Source organism: Mesoplodon densirostris, chromosome X (assembly GCF_025265405.1).
Source record: "Mesoplodon densirostris isolate mMesDen1 chromosome X, mMesDen1 primary haplotype, whole genome shotgun sequence".
In the NCBI taxonomy this organism is placed as follows: domain Eukaryota; kingdom Metazoa; phylum Chordata; class Mammalia; order Artiodactyla; family Ziphiidae; genus Mesoplodon; species Mesoplodon densirostris.
This window is the reverse complement of record NC_082681.1, coordinates 109,304,562-109,327,599: the sequence shown is the minus strand read 5'-3', so window position 1 is coordinate 109,327,599 and position 23,038 is coordinate 109,304,562. Positions and strand designations below refer to the sequence as shown.

General features: G+C 35.1%; 1 protein-coding gene across 1 annotated transcript in view; it reads right to left on the bottom strand.

The window, feature by feature from the left end:
- DMD (dystrophin) overlaps positions 1-23,038 on the bottom strand; it is a 1,698,782-nt gene that overhangs the window by 798,394 nt on the left and 877,350 nt on the right. The window contains exons 41-42 of the mRNA XM_060087208.1: positions 16,062-16,209; positions 13,578-13,727 (exon numbers count right to left, since the gene is read on the bottom strand). Of these exons, the coding sequence (XP_059943191.1) occupies positions 13,578-13,727; positions 16,062-16,209 (298 nt within the window). The remainder of the gene's footprint in view (positions 1-13,577; positions 13,728-16,061; positions 16,210-23,038) is intronic.

The following is a 23,038-nucleotide window of genomic DNA, read 5'->3' as shown; positions in this document are numbered from 1 at the left end:
GCCTACAACCTAACAGATCTAAAAAGACAATAACAACTGCATTTATAATTATATAATTCGTCTTAATGTTTGTCTCCTCTCACCAAATGTAAGATCCGTTAACACAAGTGTCTATCTTATTCATAACTCATCCTTCTCTGCTAGCATGATACTTACCATATTGCAGACACTTAATAAATATTGAATGTATTAATAAACGATTGTTGCTACCCCCCTAGGATGTGGCATAAAGTATCCTTGAAAATCTTTGTGACCCTCAAGACTACCAGCTTTTGAGAGTGTTGACCCTGAACCAAGATTATATGAGAGTCAGAATTAGTTGATTAGAAGCCTGAATACATAGGAATCTATCCTAATTGAATATCTTTCTTTTGAGATGAGTAAGAAACCTGACAGATTAAAGGCAATGGTCAGCCTATTGCATTGATGACCTTCCTATATGCACATCTCTTTGCAAGATGACTTTTAAAGTTCTTACCATCAAGAAGTACAGCTTATTTTCCTAATCCTTGAGTCTGGACTCTGGCCTTGTGTCTTGCTTGGTTAACAGACTGTGTTAGAAATGTCAGCAAGTCAGTTCCAAGCCCAGGCCTCAAGAGAACGTGTTCGCTTCTGTTTTCTCTATTAGAATCTTATTTTCTGCGTGAGAAAAAGTCCAGGCTAGCTTGCTGGAGGATGAGAGACTAAATGGAGCAGTGGTGAATCCTAGATAAGCGAGCCCCCAGCAACCCATCAGCTGATTGAAAATGCATGAGTGAGCCCTTGTGAGATCATCTGAGCTTTGGCTTTATCAGCCCAGTTGATCCACAGACTGTGTGCAATTATAAATGGTTATCATTTTAAGTCAGTTAGTTTTATGGGGTTTGTTACATAACACTTTCGTAGCATTGGATAACTGATATCTAGGGGAAGGCCAGAAATGGGAGTAAGGCTTGGTTAAGAGTTCTTAAATAATACCAGAGTCCCAAATCTTAAAAGAAATGCTAATTTTGAAAGTGGAACTGAAGGCAGGCTCAATGCTTTGCAAAGACACCTGTACAATAATTCATAGCAAACTAATGGAGGTAACCAGTGGAGAAGGGATTTTAAGAACATTATTAGAAGATTTAATAGTAGCTACGTACTCTTTATCAGCCATTGCCCGAGGCGATGAAGGAGGGGAAAAAATACCTTGACTTTTCTCCTCCCTCTGCTCTCCAGTCTCTTGCCAATGCCTCCAATTGGCTACATCTGCCCAGAAGCTGGTGAGCAAGGAATAAACTGGGGAAGAAGGTGGGCCAAGGTCAGACTCTTGCAATATACAACATAGGAGGAGAAGGACCTGGAATGGATCTGAGAGCACAAGGTATACAAGGAGGGCATATCTGGGTTATAAATCCCAAAAGGGCTATGCCTCAAAGGTATAAACAAGTTGAATGTGCTCATGTGTTCTGTCAAAGGTGAATATCTGTCCTCAGGGTTGGATGGATGTGCTTCACACTGACCAAGAGACAAATGATTTTAGAAAAAGCCTCACCACTCTCTCAGAATACACTGTCTGAATCTTCCAATGAATGGGACTTGTGGCCAATTCACGCACAGATTCTTGACAGCCATCTTTTATATCCTTACTATGTAAAGTGTAGGCCAAGGCCTAGAGCATTGGCATCACCTGCAAGCCTGAGGGGTATACAGAATCTCAAATCCTACATAAGATCCACTGAATGAGAAACCTCATTTTAACAAAATCCCTAAGTGATTCATATATGTGTTAAAGTTTGAGAAATGCTGCTCTACATGATGGCACACAGACCCTCTCTTCCTTACCAGTGGTATTACAATTTTATGATACCCGTCCTGTAATAGTAACCATAATTGAAAACATAACAGAGCATTATAACATATATTGTGCCCTTAGTTCCTCACTGAACCCTGGGGATGAGCAAAGAAGCCTCACAAGGCATCGCCATTGTAAACATGAGGAAAGAGAGGTGAAACTTTTAAATAAGCAGCCCATAGTTAGAAGCTAGTGAGAGGTGAATCTGCTTTGGGATTAAATTATTAACTCCAAGTTTAGTGATCTTTGCAGTACTGAGTTGAGGTTGGAGGAGGGTGGGAAGACGTAGCAGGGACAGTCATTAAACAAACCATTACAGAATTGGAGGTCATGTCCAGAAGTAACCACATAAGAACTCAGTGAGAAATTGGAAAGCAGTATCTTAACAAAACTGATTCTTGATTCAAAGCAGAAGTGATTAATCATGTTGTATTCTAGTTTCAGGATAAACCATTGAAAAGGTTAATGTCAACATCTTCCTTAATTTAGTACTTAAAAATAGTTTTTATCCACTCTCAAGCCCTATAAAATCTTAACCATTAAGTGTCTTTTCTATTAGTTTTCCTGTTTCCTGGGTTATCTTGTATTTGTCACCAATGCATGAGTATCTATATAGTACCTGAACACTAATTTTTCTCTCTCCCTTCACCAGTATCAATCAATTATTCTAGCAGAAAGAGGCAAATCACTGATATAAACAAAACAATAAGGCAGCTTCAAGGAGATAACCGTATTGGTCTAGGATTTCTAACAACCACAAAAGCAACAAAAGCAATCTTCACGACGGTCATTTTACAGAATTTCATTCTTTTATAAATGTCTAAATGAGTCCAAGAATTATCGCCTTATTCAAAATTGTTGATGTCACCCACACCATGAACAGGCAGAATGTGTCAACTTCCCAAGAAATTATTTTTAGACTGCCTTTAAGGTATAATCATCAGTCACAGGTTGCCTATAGATCGCAACTATCAGGACAAATGGAATTTTCGTGAAATATCCTTGCAATGACTTTGGTTTCTGGCCCGTTTCCTGGTCCATCTCTTTTCACTCACACTTGGCCAACTGTGCCAAAGATGGTGCATACTTTTCCCAGTGATAACTGAAAATGTTCACAAATTGTAACTGCAACATTCAGTTCAAATACTTTTACTTCTACAGCAAAACAGATTGATTTTCTCCAGCAACAAACAATGAAATGGTCTCTTTGATGTCTTGTAATTAGTTCTAATATTAGTAAATAAATTAAAAGGCAGCAAAACAAAATATGTCCATCAGGCCTTTATCAGTCCCTTCATAACCTATACAGTGGCCTTGCCCTGAACTATAAGGTGGATAAATGAGTGGAATGCTGATTTTGGCATCCAGCTTACTCTCAGATAATCTACCTCATCCTTCTCAGCTGACATGAGACAGAAATAACACCAAAGGGTGATAAACTCTTTCCTGCAGACCTGGGGTTCCATGGTTCGCTGGCCCCAGGCCTAATCTATCAATCCATTTTCTACACAATAAAAGGTAAGAAACCCATTATAGATCTGTTATAATCCCTGGCAGGTGGTCTACAACAAAAATGGAATACATCAACCAATCCAGCATACAGTGTCTCTTTTCTAGGGTTTGAAGCACTAGGGGTCAGCTGACATGTATAATGTAGTCAGGATTTAGTATTAAATTCTTTTAGGTATATAAAGAAACTCACACATCTTACAGTATAAGTATAAAGATACGAAAGAAAAGTTCATTTCTGGTATGACTGACCTTTTATAAAAATAGCACTGTTATTTTATTTTTGCATTACTTACTGGCTTTGCATGTGATGCAATAAATGAAACTGGGTTAGAATTTACCATCTTGTGCTCTTAAATACATCTTTAATTTTCATTTGTTATTCAACCTCAGTTTAAGGAGTTGGCATATGAAAACCTTCATTTAATGCCATTTCAAGATCATTAAATTATTAGAAAGAAAGGCGACCCCTCTAGTGTCAGGGTTGACACTATATAATCTAGTCATCTCAAAGCAAAGGCATTGTAGAAACAAGAGGAGCAACTTTTTATATTAGCAAAATCTCTTTTTATCATATCATTTCTTCTCCTTTCTAATATTCATTGTTATAGGGCAAACATCTTTGTGCTAATAAAGGACTTACTTCAAAAATGTCACACTGAAGGTCAGAGTTATGAAATTTTTTCCTTTGTTTTAAATCATCGTTATACTTCTCATTTTAAATTCATTGTGAACAGGGGAGAAAGTTTGCCAAGAATAGTCACATCTGGTTTTCATCTGAAATTAGTTTACCTTTTTAATAAAGTCTGGTCCACGGAATATTTAAATGACAAATTTACATACTCCATGCACACTCTCTGTATGTGTAGAGTGGAAAAGTAAAGTTTTAATATGGAAATGAGTTGCTGCACAAGTATCAGTGCTTTACAATGCATGCTGGATTTTTCTTTGTTCTTATCTTTAAAAATAGCACTGCATTGAAATGAACACATTATCTAGAATTAGGTTGAAGTTTCCTGATAGAACGTTATCTGGCTCCAGTGAAACTTTCTACAAATGCTTTCTCATCACTCACTCCACCAAAATGGAGGAAACCAACATGCAGAATGAAGGTAGGGGAAGCGGGCGGGGAAGCAGTGTGAAGGCTCAGTTACACTTTGTCTGGATTTCTGAGTTAAAGTCAGGTGAGTAAATTACAAAGATGCTCAGGGTTAAAAAAAGTCATCTTAAATTATGCTCATACTTAAAGCGTGAAAGTGTTGGTGCTTGAAAACAATGGTGGACTACTTGGACTTACTTCATGGCCAATGTGAGGAGAAAAAAACCCATCATTTTTCAGTACTTTTAATCTGAACTGCTAGCCAGTCCTAGATAATGAGAATAATGAGATCAGTGGAAGGGAGACCACAGCCTATAAACTCTCTGTGCCTTCCATTAGGGTTCTTTCTTAGTTTTGGTGCTTCTATCTCTCCTCTGGTCCAGCTTTTGGATTCATAATGGTGGCACATATTTTAGCTTTATCCCTAAGAGCCATATTTATAACTGCTTGAATAAGATGGTGAATATTACTCAGCCTTAAAAAAGAAGGAAATCCCCCCCACATACAAGAATGTGCATCTTCCTAGAGGACATTATGTTTAGCAAAAACAAACAAACAAACAAAAAACCCCAAAAACAAAAATACCCCAACAACAATAAACAGTCACAGAGGACAAATACTGCATGATTCCTCTTAAATGAGGTATCTAAAATAGTCAAACTCATAGAAACAGAGAGTAGAATGATGGTTACCAGGGGCGAGGGAGGGAAGGAAATGGAAATTGTTTAATGGATGTAGTTTCAGTTATGCAAGATGAAAAGCTTCTGGAGATCTGTTATAAAATATAGTGCATAGAGTTAACAACACTGTATTGTATTCTTAAAAATGTGTTAAGACGTTAGACCTCATGTTAAGTCCTCTTACCACACTTGAAAAAAAGGTGACTCAGCAAGAGTTTCGTGCTCGGTCTTTGTGTTTTTCTTTTCTGACAATACACCTAATTTTTAAATTAAAGTTTACATTTTTTGACCAATTACAATGCACCAGATACTGTGTTATGCATTTCCCACGCACTATCTCATTGAATTTTCACCACAACCTGGAAAGTATGTTATACGATTACCTGAATTTTGCAGATGTTATAACTGAAGGGTAGAATCTATAATCCATAAACCTCACTATTAATCACCATGATAAACTGCCTCCTCACAACTCCCGTTTACTTTTTGTTTGTAAAATGTCTGATCCACATACTTGGCATTGTCTGAAACTTCAATCATTTGGAAAGTTAAAAACCACATATTATTATAAACTTATTGTGATTAATTTGGTAGGAATGGCAAACAGGTTTCTTGGACAGGCCAAACATCTTAACTTACATAAGTGTCAAGAGAACATTAGCAGTGATGATAATAATACTTATTAAGTACTGGGCCAGGCCCACCTTTAAGAGCTTGATGTTTGTTCTCATAACTGGGGTAAACCTTATATATTTTTTCAGTCTTCCAAAGTGGGAGCTCACGCATGAGAGTGAAAGAGGGAGCTATTGAAAATTATAATGGGACAACAGGCAAAATCATGACTCATGACACAAAACCTAGTAAGGACCCCTATCTTAGTGTGAAATTATAGGAAGCAAAGTCAAAGATGCTTATGTTATAAACTTTTAATTATGACTCTGCCACTCAACTCTCAGCTTCAAACTATTTAGCAACTACAAATTAGAGATATGAGTAGTTAAAATGCCAAGCCCTATGTAATTCTGAATGTCCGTTAAATAAGGCAAGGGAGGGAACTGATTATGATATCCTTAGGAGAGCATGTGCCATACGGTGGTCACTCATTAGATGTCTGTTGGATGAATGATTTAAATGAATGAATAAATGTTACAATGTAATTATTAACTATATAAAAGAAACTTCCAAGATGATGCACTTTCAAGAATTATCAGGCTATGTATCTTAATAGCAAATAGGTAAATACCAGTTTTTTGTATTTCTTGCAAAGATTCTTTTCTGTAGTTAACAAAAGTAGTTCACACATTAAGGGCAGGATTGAATGGTCACTACTAGAACAATCTATTAATCATGGTCTTTGCTAGGAAAATAATCCATCGGAGCAAATGTCCATTTTTGAGCAAGGAATGGAAATACCGAGCTTTAGCTTGATTTAACTTTCTCTTTTTTAGTCTCCAGATTTACAGCAATGGCAAATAACAGCTGGCATTACATGACAAACATACCTGGAAAAAGACCAAACATTTATTTACCTGACACAAATAAAAAGAACAAATCTAAAATGTTTACTGCTTGGATGGATACTAAGAAGTAACATGATTAGGGGTTAATACAAAATGAACCAGATTTCTGGAAATTTAGATACAGTCATTTGTATATTGTAGATCGTCTGGCCTATGAGTTTCACCATATGTATTTTTACTTTCATAATATTTATTTTGTGATTTGGTTTGAAAACAATCCTTGTACTATTATCAATATTACAAAAGTTATTCCTATATTAAAGTTTGCTACATATATTAATTTTTAAACCTCATTTATGTCTAGGTAAAGTGGATATTTTTTTGTTAAGGTGCACTTAACTGAAATTTGCCTTCCAGCAAAATTTATTTGTGTTCGTAAAATATTTTAAGTCTTTGTATGCACTATTTAATAATGCCTAGGCCTTAACAAATTAAAATAGTAATTTACTATTTACAAATAAATGGCAAAATATGAGGCAAAATTTTAAATGTATTCAATAAAACGAAATTTATTTATTGTGACTAATAAATATATATTAGGAATGTATAATATATACTACCTGTTAAGTTATTTAACATCAAAAATAGTAGACATATAACTAATTCTGAAACATAAACATGTGTTCCTGTATTCCACAATTACAAATGATCCCCAGTAAAGAAGGTTCTGGAAAATAAGTTGACAACATAGCATCCAGTTTTCCAAAAAGGGTAAAAAGCAAAGCAAAAACACTCATATGGCTTCTTTAAATGAAAAGAAATCTCAATTTTTTCCTTCAAATGAGCAATGGAATGACATGGGAAACCATGTTTTTTCTTTCTTTCTACCATATTATCCACAGAAAAACCACTTGAGCTTCACTGAAAAGTTAAAAAAAACATTTAATTTGGAATAACCTTTACATTTAAATAATGTGTTCTCAAATAAGTCACATAACCTTTCTAGGCTCAGTGTTCTAATCTAGAAGATGTGAAAGTAACTGGGTTTCGTTAGGCTCCTTCCATCTGAATAATCCTATGAGTCTACAAAATAAATGTTCCATCTTTTCACCTTTTCAACCAAGTTAGGAAGCTTATAAGATGATTCAAAAATTAAGGCTGATAAAACATATTTTGGTTCTAAATAATGGGTAGTTGAAAAAATACCTACACATATCGCACCAAAAGAACAATGAAGAAAGGGGACACAAAGTGACAAGGACAGGAGAAGATGAAAGAAGGATTAAAAGGTAGAGTCAAAGAAAGAGAGAGTAGGAGAGAATGTGTTGCATACACTACCCAGGCAGAAAAAAAACCTGACATATATGAATTTAGGAAAGTAGATTCATGGTAGACAATAGAAAGATATCAATTCATAGGCAAAGACATACAAAACAGAGAAAAAAGGAAGAGGGTAATAGTGATGGGGAGAGGTTGGAAGGGAGGGAGAACTCCTTACACACACGCATACACACACACAAAGTTCAGAGAACATACAAAGAAATATGATGAGTGATAAATATTGAAGTCAACACAGAATCAGACATGTGTATGAAGATCATGTGTGAGACACTTAGAGAAAAACACAGAGGCTAGCTTTAATAACATTCCCATTTTGTAGATCTTAAGGATATTACTGTTGGACTGTAAAGCTCAAAATACGTATTAAGCAAAAATGAGGATATCACTTCATGATCCTTATCTGGAGGAAGCCACAATTTAAACCAAGACCTATATTCAGCTTCAAAGCAACATTTTCCATCTCTGCTATAAAGAGATGCTACCCAGGCCACGGCGAGTTAACACAGTTTTGCAACAAACCCATTATAGAGTACACCACTCCCTTAAAGGAACAGCTATATTACTTACCTCCCATCGCTGTTTTCTCTCTTCAGTAATAAAACATAAACGTGCCAAAGTAATTGGTAAGTTGGCTAAATATACAGGGTACAACATATTAGAGTTAGCTGTGGAGAAAGGCACCTGCCACCAGATACTGTGATAGTAGGACAGTTTTAAAGATACTAACTGTTAAGGAATTGGCATGTTTGTACCCCAGCAACCATGACCTACTAGTTACAATTATAACACTCACTCTAGCCTTTAGATGAAGGAGTGTGCTGTAGAATACAGGGAAGGAGTCTCCATTATTTCTTCTCTCCACTAATGACTGAGAATCTGAGGTTTAATGATGGTCAAGACTGTCTCTTGATCATCTTGACCATCTTATTCTTTTTAAACTGTTGACTTGTGTAATGACATAAATCTGGCACTAATCATTCATTTTCTATTCTTAAATTTAAACCAAGAGGGATAGGGTGGCATAGGGATTGAGAAGGGACAAATAATTTTTAATATGACTAGTGAATAACATTCCAACTTCTAAGACATTTGGTGGCAAAGATATAGTATGAAAATTATAATTTTGGGATAAGACAGATATTATGAGTGATATAGTAATGTAAGTCTACACAAGATGGTACTCATAGTCTTAGTTTTAATTTTCTATCATAAAAAATTGACTTTTTATTCTGTTGCAGAAAAGATAAAAGCTTGACTCACGTTTCACTATTCACAAAGCTGCTATTGTATGTTTTTTATAGTTCTCTCACATTTCCTACAATTATAATTTTTGTGTTCCTTTTTGTAATATCAAGATGTACTGAGATATTGTGGAATATTTTGGGGCATCTTTCCTCCTTGTTCTCTTCCTATGAGGAATGATTTTATTTGTATCGTTATGTGGCTACAAAATTTAATTACTAGGAAAATACATTCCCTCCAGATGCAAGTGTCTATATGTTTATGTGGCTATTTTGAAATTATTAAAGGAAGAAACTTTACATTTTTCAGTAGGAAAAAAATTAACTAAAAAAATTTAAATAGCGTTGATAGATAAAAATAAAAGATTTTTTCCCAAATACCTAGCTGCTTGAATTATAGAAATCAAAACACACATTTTGAATTTAATGCCATATAATTGGTACTCAGTTCATAAATATTTTATCAGTCATGTAAAAGATCCGTTACAAGAACTTCAGCATCATCAATTTAAAAATATAATGAATAGCCTGACACAATTCAAAATTAAGTCTCTATTATTTTACTTTCAAATCATCTACATACGGGAACTTCTCTCAGTATAACTTGTTCACACCTCTCAATTTAGTTGAGTATTGATGAATAACAAGCAATTCTTTAGAGGCAACTGTGCCATTTTTGAAAGAAGCCATTTTATATTACATGAAAATTATAGTTCTACCATATTTTCTTGGCATGGATTTTGCTCCTGGTTTAAAGGATTACAATTTGCTTTATATTTTGAATAGAACAAAGTTAACAAGTATTAAATATGCTCAGTAAGGTAGTAGGACTGTAGTCAAAAGTGGATGAGAGGTTTCAAAACATCCTTGGAAGGTCAAAAGCACATATGGAGAAAGTACATATGAGGACATATAAAGTAAGAGAGAAGAAGCCTTAGTTACAGGGGGATCTGAACTTGGCAAAACCTGGAGAGCATTTGGATTAAAGATGTCATGGTATTTGGGAATAAGAAGCATGTAAAATTTGGGTATTGAAAGTTTGTAGATGAAAATTTGTGTCAATATCAAAACTACCACACAATGAATGGTCTTCCCTTAGCACTTACCTACAGGCAAAAATAAACATAAACCAAAACAATAAGTGTAGTTCTTACCTAAAGAAACTGAACTTGGAAGGAATCTCAGCAGTTGGTATGAATACCTCAGAATAAAGCCCACTGCATTATAGACTTTGAAGTTCTCTTTCAACAAGAGACTCAGCTCTCTACCTTAGCACATAGAGTAAAATATCCCAGTTAACAAGACCCATCCAGGTACTTAGAGCTTGCAGTCTTTCTATTTTCTCATTCTTAAATATAAATATATAAAGGATCACTAGCTGTATGAACAAAGGCTACAGCCCCAAAAGGGAAAATAGCATGGAAATGGACAAATTCCTTGAAAGACACAACTTAAAAAAGCTGACACACAAAGAAATAAAAATCTAACCATCCCTGTATCTATTTAAAAAATGGATCAATTTTCAAAAACTTTCTCACCAAAAAACCCCAACAATAACAATAAAACAAAACAAAACATAATACCCCATGCACTGATGACTTTACAACTGAATTCTTCCAAACATCTCAGGAAGAAATGATACCAGTCTTCACCAATTTATTTCAGAACAAAGAAAGAGAGCACCTCTCAACTTGTTTTATAAGACTAGTCTAACAATGCTATTAACACTCGAGAAGGATTCAAAAAAAATTACAGACCGTTTCCTGCCATGAATAAAGATAAAAATCATAAACAGCATATTAGAAAACTGAATCTAGCAATCTATAAAAAGTACAAGACATCATGACCAATAGAATTTATTTCTGGAATCCCAGAGTAGTTTCACATTCCAAAAACAATGGCTGTAGTTTATCACATTCAGAGGAGAAAAATCACAGAATCATTTTAATAAATGCAGAGAAAGTATATGAATATGTTCAATACATATTCATAATAAAAACTTGAGAAATGCAAAAAGGAAAAATTCCTTAATCTGATTAAGAGGATCTATAAAATGTCCTACAAGAAACATCGTATTTAATGATCAATTACTGAAAGCTTTCCACCTGAAACAGTGAATGAACCAAGGCTACCCATTATCACCACTTCTATTAAACACTGTTTTAGGGGTCCAAGTTTATGCAAAAACAATTAAAATCATAAGGATTGAAAAGAGAGAAACTTCCTCTATTTGATGACATGATTGTGTACATTAAAATAATCCAAAATGTCTTACAAACCATTAATATTAGTAAGTGAATTTGGCGAGGACACTGGATATGTGCTTAATGTAAAAAAAAAATCTATTTTTATATACCAGCAAGAAAAAGAAAATAAAATTTGAAATGAATCCCATTTATAAAAGGATCAAAATATCAAATATCTGGGATTAAATCTAATAAAACATGTGCAGGCCCTCTGGATAGAAAACTGCAAAATATTTCTAAAAAGGTATTCAAGAAGACCTAAATAAATGAAGGGATGTAACATTTTCGTGGATTAGATTACTCAATATTGTAAAAATGTTAATTGATCTATAAATTCAACACAATTCAAATCAATATCCTGGCAGGTTTTCGTAAAAAATGACAAGTTGGTTCTAAAATTTATTTGGTAAACCAAAGAACCAAAAATAGCAAAAAACACTCTGGACTAAGAAGAATAAGGTTGGAGGATTTACATTACCAGATCCCCAATTTTTTTAATAAAACAAGTATGTTGGGTTTGTGTGTATGTGTATATATATACACACACACACACACACACACATACACGTATGTATGTATATATTATATGTATACAGGTATATATATACACATATATACGTTGTATGTATACATGCACGTATATATACACATACGTATGTGTATATATGTTGAATATAAACACACATACACAGTATAATCTTGTTCAATCATAAAAAGGAATGAAGTTCTGATACCTGCTACAACATGGGTGAAACTTTAAAACCTTACGCCAAGTAAAATAATCTAGACACAAAGGGACAAAGAAAGTGTGAGTCCATTTATATGAAATATCTAGAATAGGCACACTCATAGAGACAGAAAGTAGATTAGAGGTTACTTTTTGGGGGTGTCAGGGGTAGGGATATGGGGAGTTATTACTTAATGGTTACAGAATTTCTGTTTGGGGTAATAAAAATGTTTTAGCAATAGACAATGGTAATGGTTTCACATTGTGGATATAATAAATGACAGTGAATTATACACTTAAAATGGTTAAAATGACAGATTTTATGTTATATATATTTTACCACAATTTAAAAAGTAAGTATACCAAAACCATTGATTTGTACACTTTAAAATGGGTGAATTGTATGGTATATAAATTATATCTCAATAAAGCTGTTGAAAGATGATTGTTATAAAGCCAGTGTGGTACTAGTTGAAGGACAGTGATAATCAAATGGAAGTGAATAGAGAATCCAGAACAGATTCATACATATATGTTCACTTGATTTATGATAAAGTTGCCACAGCAGTACAGTGGGAAGAAGACTGCCTTTCGATAAATAGTGATGGATCAACTGATGTTGCTTTTCATTATAAATTCATATGCACTACTTGGTTTTTTTTTTTTTTTGTGGTATGCGGGCCTCTCACTGTTGTGGCCTCCCCCGTTGCGGAGCACAGGCTCCGGACGCGCAGGCTCCGGACGCACAGGCTCAGCGGCCATGGCTCACGGGCCCAGCCGCTCCGCGGCATATGGGATCCTCCCAGACCGGGGCACGAACCCGTATCCCCTGCATCGGCAGGCGGACTCTCAACCACTTGCGCCACCAGGGAGGCCCTGCACTACTTGGTTTTAAAGAATAATTATGCATTACTTTGATAAGCATTTAAAAATATTAGATTTAAAAAGTATCCAAGTTAGAAAGATGAAGACTCACAAGTAAGTAAATAAGTAAATAAATAGTAATAAATAAATAAAACATCTTTTGGAGAAGTTTATCATGCATCAATCACTGATTAAGTCTATATTATAGGTAAGGATAAGTAATTTTGATTTATGATACTTGTTGAGCTAGACCACCTCCATCTTGCTTTAATATTGTCAGTATATACCTGAACACTAAATTAATCACTTCATCCATTTTCCAGTCTAATTCTTTAGAATAGTTCATATAAAGTAGTAGTGGTGTATATCTTGGCATTTGGTCATTAACGTATTGTCGTTCACCATCACCATTCCTTCCATCCACAACAAATCATACAGCTAAATCAAATGGTCAAGTTTAAAAATATATATAACACAAATAACAATCCAGAAAACCAGCCCCTCTCCCCCACCCCCACCAATTAAGCACCATGAAAAACAACAAACGCTTGCAACATTTAACACATGTGACAGGAGAGATGGTTAATGTCTAACCTTTATCCACTGAAGATTTGTCTGCTTGAGCTTATTTTCAAGTTTATCTTGCTCTTCTTGGCTTATGGGAGCACTTACAAGCACTGTTCCTCCAGTTTCATTTAATTGTTTTAGAATTCCCTGGCGCAGGGGCAACTCTTCTGCCAGTAACTGAAACAGACAAATGCAACAATGTTTAAAATGAATTACAGCACAATGCCAACTACTTTGTCTTTGCCTCTATTGATTAGTCTATCAAAATGAAGCAAGACTGGAGGCCCACTGGTTCCTCAAATACCAAGTTTTCTACAGAGCACAGAGCTTGGTGGACTAAAACGCCCACTGCCAAGTAAATCAGCCCATCCTAGAAAGGATCAGAATATCTTATCCCTCAGAGATTTTTTTTTCAAGAGAAAAATGTTATGTAGTATGATGAGCTCTAAAACAATACCCCAAACAGTGTCAAGAGTGTAAAAACACACCTCTCAGAAATAGAACAATCTGGACAAATTTAATCATCCTCTCAGGTATTAGGTCTCCATACTATAACATACCACTGAGTAAGAAATTGCATTATCATATTAAGAGATAACTAACTTTGAGAACGTACCAGGTACCAGGCACTGTGCTAAGCTCTTCACATATATTATCTCAGTTAACTTTTATATAATAATTCTGAGGTATATCCTATTATCTTCATCTTACTTAGAATGAAACTGAGACAGAGAGGTTAAATAACAGGTCCAAGGACACAAAAGAAGCAAGCAACAGAGCTGTGATTCAAACTTGGCCGGGTTCATTTAAGAACCCTTAATTTTGACACCTCCACATCCCTGAATTTCTCTTATTCATTTAACATCACATTAAAAGTGCCCTTTCCCACGACCTACAAAACTACCATAGTTTTATTAACTGTCTTTTATTTATTTGTGTCATCTATAGCTGCACTGTTCAGTACAGTACCGCTTGTCACATGAGGCTATTTAAATTTAAATTAATTAACAGTCATTAAAATTAAAAACTCAATTCCTCAGTCAAAGCAGCTACCTTTCAAGTCCTCAAAAGGCACATACAGCTAGTGGCTACTAAAACTGATAATGTACAACATATCCATCATGACAGAAAGTTCTATTGGACAGTGCTGATCTAGATTGTCTAAGGAAAAAAGGAAATCAATGCATATTTCTTAATAAGTGAACACCACTAAACATGTCTCTTAAATGAGCTATCAATTAGATTGCTATATATAACACTCAATACATTTAGGAAAGATGAATTTTCAAGAACAGACTGAGTTTATTTTTCCATGGCATAACCGTTTTCAAATGAACTATGGATCAAAAACTTTTTATTTTTTGACTCTCAAATACCTAGTGCATTATCTGACATATATCTGACATATGCTCAATATTTGTTTATTGAACTAAGCAATATTCTTCTTTTCAAACTTTATCCTCTGTTCAGGTACACATTTCTTATTTCACAGAAATAAGTAGTTGACATGGAGTCTAATTTGCATGTGCAGACCAACCAAATCAATGATAAAGAAGCAGTTCCATTTCCCTTTGATTGTGTGACCTCGTAAAATGAGGATAAAAACAACCATTTTCAAAGTTTGATAAGATTAAATAAAATAGCACATGTAAATACATCTAATACTTAGTATAAAATAGGGGATGATTAAACATTAATTTCCCTTTCCCTTTTACCTTCCCTTCAAGAATTAAAGTAAAACAGATCCAAAAGAGTTTCTTTCCTAAAACTAAAACCATGAAAGTTCATCCATCTGCACAATCAAAGCATCTCAGTCAGCCAGGAGAGGTAATCAGAATTAAGCAGACAGCACAGTAGGTAGGCATGAAAAACCACTTGAATAAACTGGAAGTCTATTCAACCAGTATAGAAAGTGAGCCAACATCACCTCCCCAACACCACAGACAAAACAAACCAAAGCAAAACATTGCTTCAGGCAAATCGAATGCCTTTCATTAAAGGCTGAAGTAGTGAGACTGATTTGACAATTAAGATCTTCCCTAAGAAATGACATTCATTTCTATAAAGATTCTCCTCAGTTTTTGAAATTATGTGTAGCTGTGGAATTCTCCATTAAGTCTAAAATTAATTTTAAATTAGTTTAAAAAGTATCACCATGTATTTTACACACACAAGCACACACACATATATATCCCATACACACTTTTTAAAAAATACATACTCACTGGGCTAAGACAAAATAAAGTTGTGAGAAAAACTAGTAAGGAACTATCAATATCCTAATGGACAGGAAATCAATGATTAAATACATTAAAAAATAGATTCATATACTCTTTTTTTTTTCACCCCGCCACGTGGCTTGTGGCATCTTAATTCCCTAACCAGGGCTTGAACCTGGGCCATGGTAGTGAAAGCGCAGAGTCCTAACAACTGGGCCTCATGGAAACTCCCCCTAGATTCATAAACTCTTAATATAAGTAGGCCCTGGGAGAATTTAGAAAATAAAATTACCTTGACTTCCTCAAGTTTTTCTTTTAGTTGCTGCTCATCTTCAGGTTCAAGTGGAATACTAGTAATGTTATCTGCTTCTTCCAACCATAAAACAAATTCATTTAAATCTCTTTGAAATTCTGACAAGATATCCTTTTGTTCTTCTAGCCTGGAGAAAGAAGAATAAAATTGTTATCAACAACATATTTCTCAAACTTTCTTTTTTTATTTAGGAAAACTTTAAAAAATTGCACTTTCAATAAAATAAGCCATTTTAAAGATGTTAACAATATAATATTTTTAAAGAAAATTTGTTCACAGAGCAATTTCAATGCCTCAAAAATCTCTAAAAGGCGAGATTAAAATTGGTCAAGAAAAAAATTCTAATTTTAAAATTCCAACATTATGTTATTAAACTAGAGCAGTGTTTCTCAACCTCAGCACTACTGACATTTAGGATTAAATAATCCTTAGTTGTGAATGGGCTGTTCTGGGCACTGCAGGAAGTTTAGCAGTATCCTTGGCCTTTCCCCACTGTATGCCAGTGGCATCCCCCCAGTTTTGACAACCAAAAATGTCTTGAGGCATAGTCAAACATCACCTTGGGGGCAAAACTGCCTCTGGTTGAGAACAACTTCACTAGAGTAAGTATCTAAAATGAAGTTGCATGTTTTAAAATGTTTAAATAAAATACATCTTTATGGGGCTTCCCTGGTGGCACAGTGGTTGAGAATCTGCCTGCCAATGCAGGGGACACGGGTTCAATCCCTGGTCCAGCAAGATCCCACATGCCGCGGAGCAACTAAGCCCATGTGCCACAACTGAGCCCATGTGCCACAACTACTGAAGTGTGCCCTAGAGCCCGTGCTCTGCAACAAGAGAAGCCACCGCAATGAGAAGCCCATGCACCACAACTAAGAGTAGCCCCTGCTCGCCGCAACTAGAGAGAGCCCGCATGCAGCAACGAAGACCCAACTCAGCCATAAATAAATAAATAAATAAATAAAATATATACATCTTTATGGAAAATTGTAAGGTAAAAGTAAAAACAAGAGAATTAAATGAAAACACTAAATTACTGCATGTTAAAATGTTTTCCAAATTATGACTCATAATCCTTTTGGAGGAAAGAGGGAAACTGATTTAAAATACTTAACATATGTTGTACTAGTGGAAGTTTTTAATTATAAAAACACGTATACTGTATGTTACTCAATTAGCCATAAATTTATTCTTACAGATTGAATCATAACACAGCTGAGCAAAACGAGCTGCGCTTAAAATAATTTACATTTTTTTGTTTTGTTGTCTTTTGGGAACTATATATCTCTGGTATGTAAGTTTTTAATTGAAGTATAATATACATATAGGAAAGCGTACATATAACTATATAGCTCAATATAGTTTTAAAAAATGGATACACCAAATAGCCAGAAAAGGAATAGAATGTTATCAGAAGCTCAGAGGCCCGCTCTTGACTCTTGCAGTCACTACCTCCAAGTGTACAGTAACCAGTCAACTTTGATTACTTTGCCTGTATGAATGTTATGTATATGGCATCATATACATTGTCTTTTACTCAATATAATGTTTACAATCACCATCCGGGTTGTGTGTAGTTATCTTCCTCACTATATAGTACTAAATTGTATAAATATATAATACATCTCTGTTGGTGGACATTTGAGTCATTTCCATTCAGGGGCTGTTAGGCTAATTTTTTTTTTTTTTTTTTGCTTCAAGTTAACACATATTTATTGAGGGCTCATTTACTTCCAGTGACTCAACTGGGCACTAGAATCAAATATAAATGTATTATGTACCTTGCCTCGAGAATCTCACAGTCCATGAGAGGGAAGAAGCATGTAAATCTAGGACTGTGACAGAATATTGTAGAGCATAAGTTATTTCTGGGGCCGGGCATAGGAGATGTCCCAGAGAAGATAATGGTCTACCTGGGTCTTGAAGCATGAAAAGAGATCTTATTCACAGCCTGTGCAAAGATAGGGCATTGAGAGAACTACACTTACACTAATTCCCCAAACCATATTCGGTTATTGGATTTGTACTTGTCTATCCTCAGTTTAGTTCTTTGCTGGGAGCTTGTCCAAAGTCTACCTGGAGCACATGAGAAGACATTCTCTTCTCTGTCTATTCTCAAAACAGTAGATCCTATAAAAACCCAAGTCATATATGGGCTCCTGTGAAAACTCAAGTCATATTATATCACTGTTGCACTCAAAACTCTTCTATTGCTTCCCAATTCATTCACATAAGAAGCCAAAGTCATTACAGCACTCTATGAGGGTCTAGATTTGTTCTGTTAAATATACTAGACACCTTTGCATGTGGCTACTGAGCACTTGAAATGATGTAAGGGGAACTGGGGTATGCTGTAAGTGTAAAATGCACACCAGATTTCAAAGACTTAGTACAAAAAAATCATCTCTGTACCTTCTACTCAGTTTTGCTGGGAACCTAAAACTGCTATAAAAAATAAAACTAGTCCAGGGGGGAAGGGAGGGGGGAGGGGTAGATTGGGAGCTTGGGATTGACATGTACACACTGCTATATTTAAAACAGATAACCAACAAGGACCTACAGAAAAAAAAAATATTTAGACATTCACAGAAAGACAGACAAGATGAAAAGGCAGAGGGATATGTACCAGATGAAGGAACAAGATAAAACCCCAGAAAAACAACTAAATGAAGTGGAGAGAGGCAACCTTCCAGAAAAAGAATTCAGAATAATGATAGTGAAGATGATCCAGGATCTCGGAAAAAGAATGGAGGCAAAGATCAAGAAGATGCAAGAAATGTTTAACAAAGACCTAGAAGAATTAAAGAACAAACAGAGATGAACAATACAATAACTGAAATGAAAAATACACTAGAAGGAATCAATAGCAGAATAACTGAGGAAGAAGAACAGATAAGTGACCTGGAAGACAGAATGGTAGAATTCACTGCTGCAGAACAGAATAAAGAAAAATGAATGAAAAGAAATGAAGACAGCCTAAGAGACCTCTGGGACAACATTAAAAGCAACAACATTGGTATTATAGGGGTCCCAGAAGGAGAAGAGAGAGAGAGAGAAAGGACCAGAGAAAATATTTGCAGATATTATAGTTGAAAATGTCCCTAACATGGGAAAGGAAATAGCCACCCAAGTCCACGAAGTGCAGAGAGTCCCATACAGGATAAACCCAAGGAGAAACGTGCTGAGACACAGAGTAATCAAATTGGCAAAAATTAAAGACAAAGAAAAATTATTGAAAGCAGCAAGGGAAAAAAGGCAAATAACATACAAGGGAACTCCCATAAGGTTAACAGCTGATTTCTCAGCAGAAACTCTACAAGCAAGAAGGGAGTGGCATGACATATTTAAAGTGATGAAAGGGAAGAACCTACAACCAAGATTACTCTACCCAGCAAGGATCTCATTCAGATTCAATGGAGAAATCAAAAGCTTTACAGCCAAGCAAAAGCTAAGACAATTCAGCACCACCAAACCAGCTCTACAACAAATGCTAAAGGAACTTCTCTAAGTGGGAACCACAAGAGAAGAAAAGGACCTACAAAAGCAAACCGAAAACAATTAAGAAAATGGTAATAGGAACAAACATATCAATAATTACCTTAAATGTGAATGGATTAAATGCTCCAGCCAAAAGACACAGGCTCTCTGAATGGATATAAATACAAGACCCATATATATGCTGTCTACAAGAGACCCACTTCAGACCTAGGGACACACACAGACTGAAAGTGAGGGGATGGAAAAAGATATTCCATGCAAATGGAAATCAAAAGAAAGCTGGAGTAGCAATTCTCATCAGATAAAATAGACTTTAAAATAAAGAATGTTACAAGAGACAAGGAAGAACACTACATAATGATCAAGAGATCAATCCAAGAAGATATAACAATTATAAATATATATGCACCCAACATAGGAGCACCTCAATACATAAGGCAACTGCTAACAGCTATAAAAGAGGAAATCGACAGTAACACAATAATACTGGGGGACTTTAACACCTCACTTACACCAATGGACAGATCATCCAAAATGAAAATTAATAAGGAAATACAAGCTTTAAATGACACAACAGACCAGATAGATTTAATTGGTATTTATAGGACATTCCATCCAAAAACAGCAGATTACACTTTCTTCTCAAGTGCACACACAACATTCTCCAGGATAGATCACATCTTGGGTTACAAAACAAGCCTCAGTAAATTTAAGAAAACTGAAATCATATCAAGCATCTTTTCTGACCACAACGCTATGAGATTAGAAATCAATTACAGGGAAAGAAACATAAAAAACACAAACACATGGAGGCTAAACAATACGTTACTAAATAACCAAGAGATCACTGAAGAAATCAAAGAGGAAATAAAAAAATACGTACAGACAAATGACAATGAAACCACTACGGTCCAAAACCTATGGGATGCAGCAAAAGCAGTTCTAAGACAGAAGTTTACAGCTATACAAGCCTACCTCAAGAAACAAGAAAAATCTCAAATAAACAATCTAACCTTACACCTAAAGGAACTAGAGAAAGAAGAACAAACAAAACCCAAAGTTAGCAGAAGGAAAGAAATCATAAAGATAAGAGCAGAAATAAATGAAATAGAAACAAAGGAAACGATAGCAAAGATCAATAAAACTAAAAGCTGGTTATTTGAGAACATAAATGAAACTGATAAACCATTAGCCAGACTCATCAAGAAAAAGAGGGAGAGTAGTAAAATCAATAAAATTAGAAATGAAAAAGGAGAAGTTACAAAGGACACCACAGAAATACAAAGCATCCTAAGAGACTAGTATAAGCAACTCGATGCCAATAAAATGGAGAACCTGGAGAAAATAGACAAATTTTTAGAAAGGTATAAGCTTCCAAGACTGAACCAGAAAGAAACAGAAAATATGAACAGACCAATCATAAGTAATGAAATTAAACTGTGATTAAAAATCTTCCAACAAACAGAAGTCCAGCACCAGATGGCTTCACAGGTGAATTCTATCAAACATTTAGAGAAGAGCTAACACCCATCCTTTTCAAACTCTTCCAAAAAATTCTGGAGGAAAGAACACTCCCATACTCATTCTATGAGGCCACCATCACCATGATACAAAAACCAGACAAAGATACTACAAAAAAAGAAAATTACAGACCAATACCACTGATGAATATAGATGCAAAAATCCTCAACAGAATACTAGCAAACAGAATCCAACAGCACATTAAAAGGATCATACACCATGATCAAGTGGGGTTTATCCCAGGGATGCAAGGATTCTTCAATATATGCAAATCAATCAATGTGATACACCATATTAACAAACTGAAGAATAAAAACCATATGATCATCTCAATAGATGTAGAAAGAGCTTTTGACAATATTCAACACGCATTTATGATAAAAACTCTCCAGAAGTGGGCATAGAGGGAACCTACCTCAATATAACAAAGGCCATATATGACACACCCACAACAAACATCATTCTCAATGGTGAAAAACTGAAAGCATTTCCTCTAAGATCAGGAACAAGACAAGGATGTCCACTCTCACCACTATTATTCAACATAGTTTTGGAAGTCCTAGCCACAGCAGTCAGAGAAGAAAAAGAAATAAAAGAATACAAATTGGAAAAGAAAAAGTAAAACTGTCACTGTTTGTAGATGACATGACACTGTACATATAGAATCCGAAAGATGCCACCAGAAAACTACTAGAGCTAATCAGTGAATTTGATAAAGTTGCAGGATACAAAATTAATGCACAGCAATCTCTTGCATTCCTATACACTAATGATGAAAAATCTGAAAGAGAAATTAAGGAAATGTTCCCATTTACCACTGCAACAAAAAGAATAAAATACCTAGGAATAAACCTACCTAGGGAGACAAAAGACCTGTATGCAGAAAACTATAAGACACTGATGAAAGAAATTAAAGATGATACAAACAGTTGGAGAGTATACCATGTTCTTGGATTGGAAGAATCAATATTGTGAAAATGACTATATTACCCAAAGCAGTCTACAAATTCAGTGCAATCCCTATCAAATTACCAATGGCATTTTTTATAGAACTAGAACAAAAAATCTTAACATTTGTATGGAGACACAAAAGACCCTGAATAGCCAAAGCAGTCTTGAGGGAAAAAAAACGGAGCTGGAAGAATCAGACTCCCTGATTTCAGACGATAGCACAAAACTGCAGTAATCAAGACAATATGGTACTGGCACAAAAACAGAAATACAGATCAACGGATCAGGATAGAAAGACCAGAGATAAACCCACGCACCTATGGTCAACTAATCTATGACAAAGGAGGCAAGGATATACAATCAGAAAAGACAGTGTCTTCAATAAGTGGTGCTGGGAAAACTGGACAGCTACATGTAAAAGAAGGAAATTAGAACACTCCCTTATACCATACACAAAAATAAACTCAAAATGGATTAGAGACCTAAATGTAAGATAAGACACTATAAAAGTCTTAGAGGAAAACGTGGGAAGAACACTTTTTGACATAAATCACAGCAAGATCTCTTTTGATCCACCTCCTAGAGTAATGGAAATAAAAACAGAAATAAACAAATGAGACCTAATGAAACTTAAAAGCTTTTGCAAAGCAAAGGAAACTACAAACAAGACAAAAAGATAACCCTCAGAATGGGAGAAAATATTTGCAAATGAATCAATGGACAAAGGATTAATCTCTAAAATATATAAACAGCTCAAGCAGCTCAATATTAAAAAACAAACAACCCAATCCAAAAATGGGCAGAAGACCTAAATAGACATTTCTCCAAAGAAGACATACAGATGGCCAAGAAGCACATGAAAAGCTGCTCAACATCACTAATTATTAGAGAAATACACATCAAAACTACAATGAGGTATCACCTCACACCAGTTAGAATGGACATCATCAGAACATCTACAAACAACAATTGCTTGAGAGAGTGTG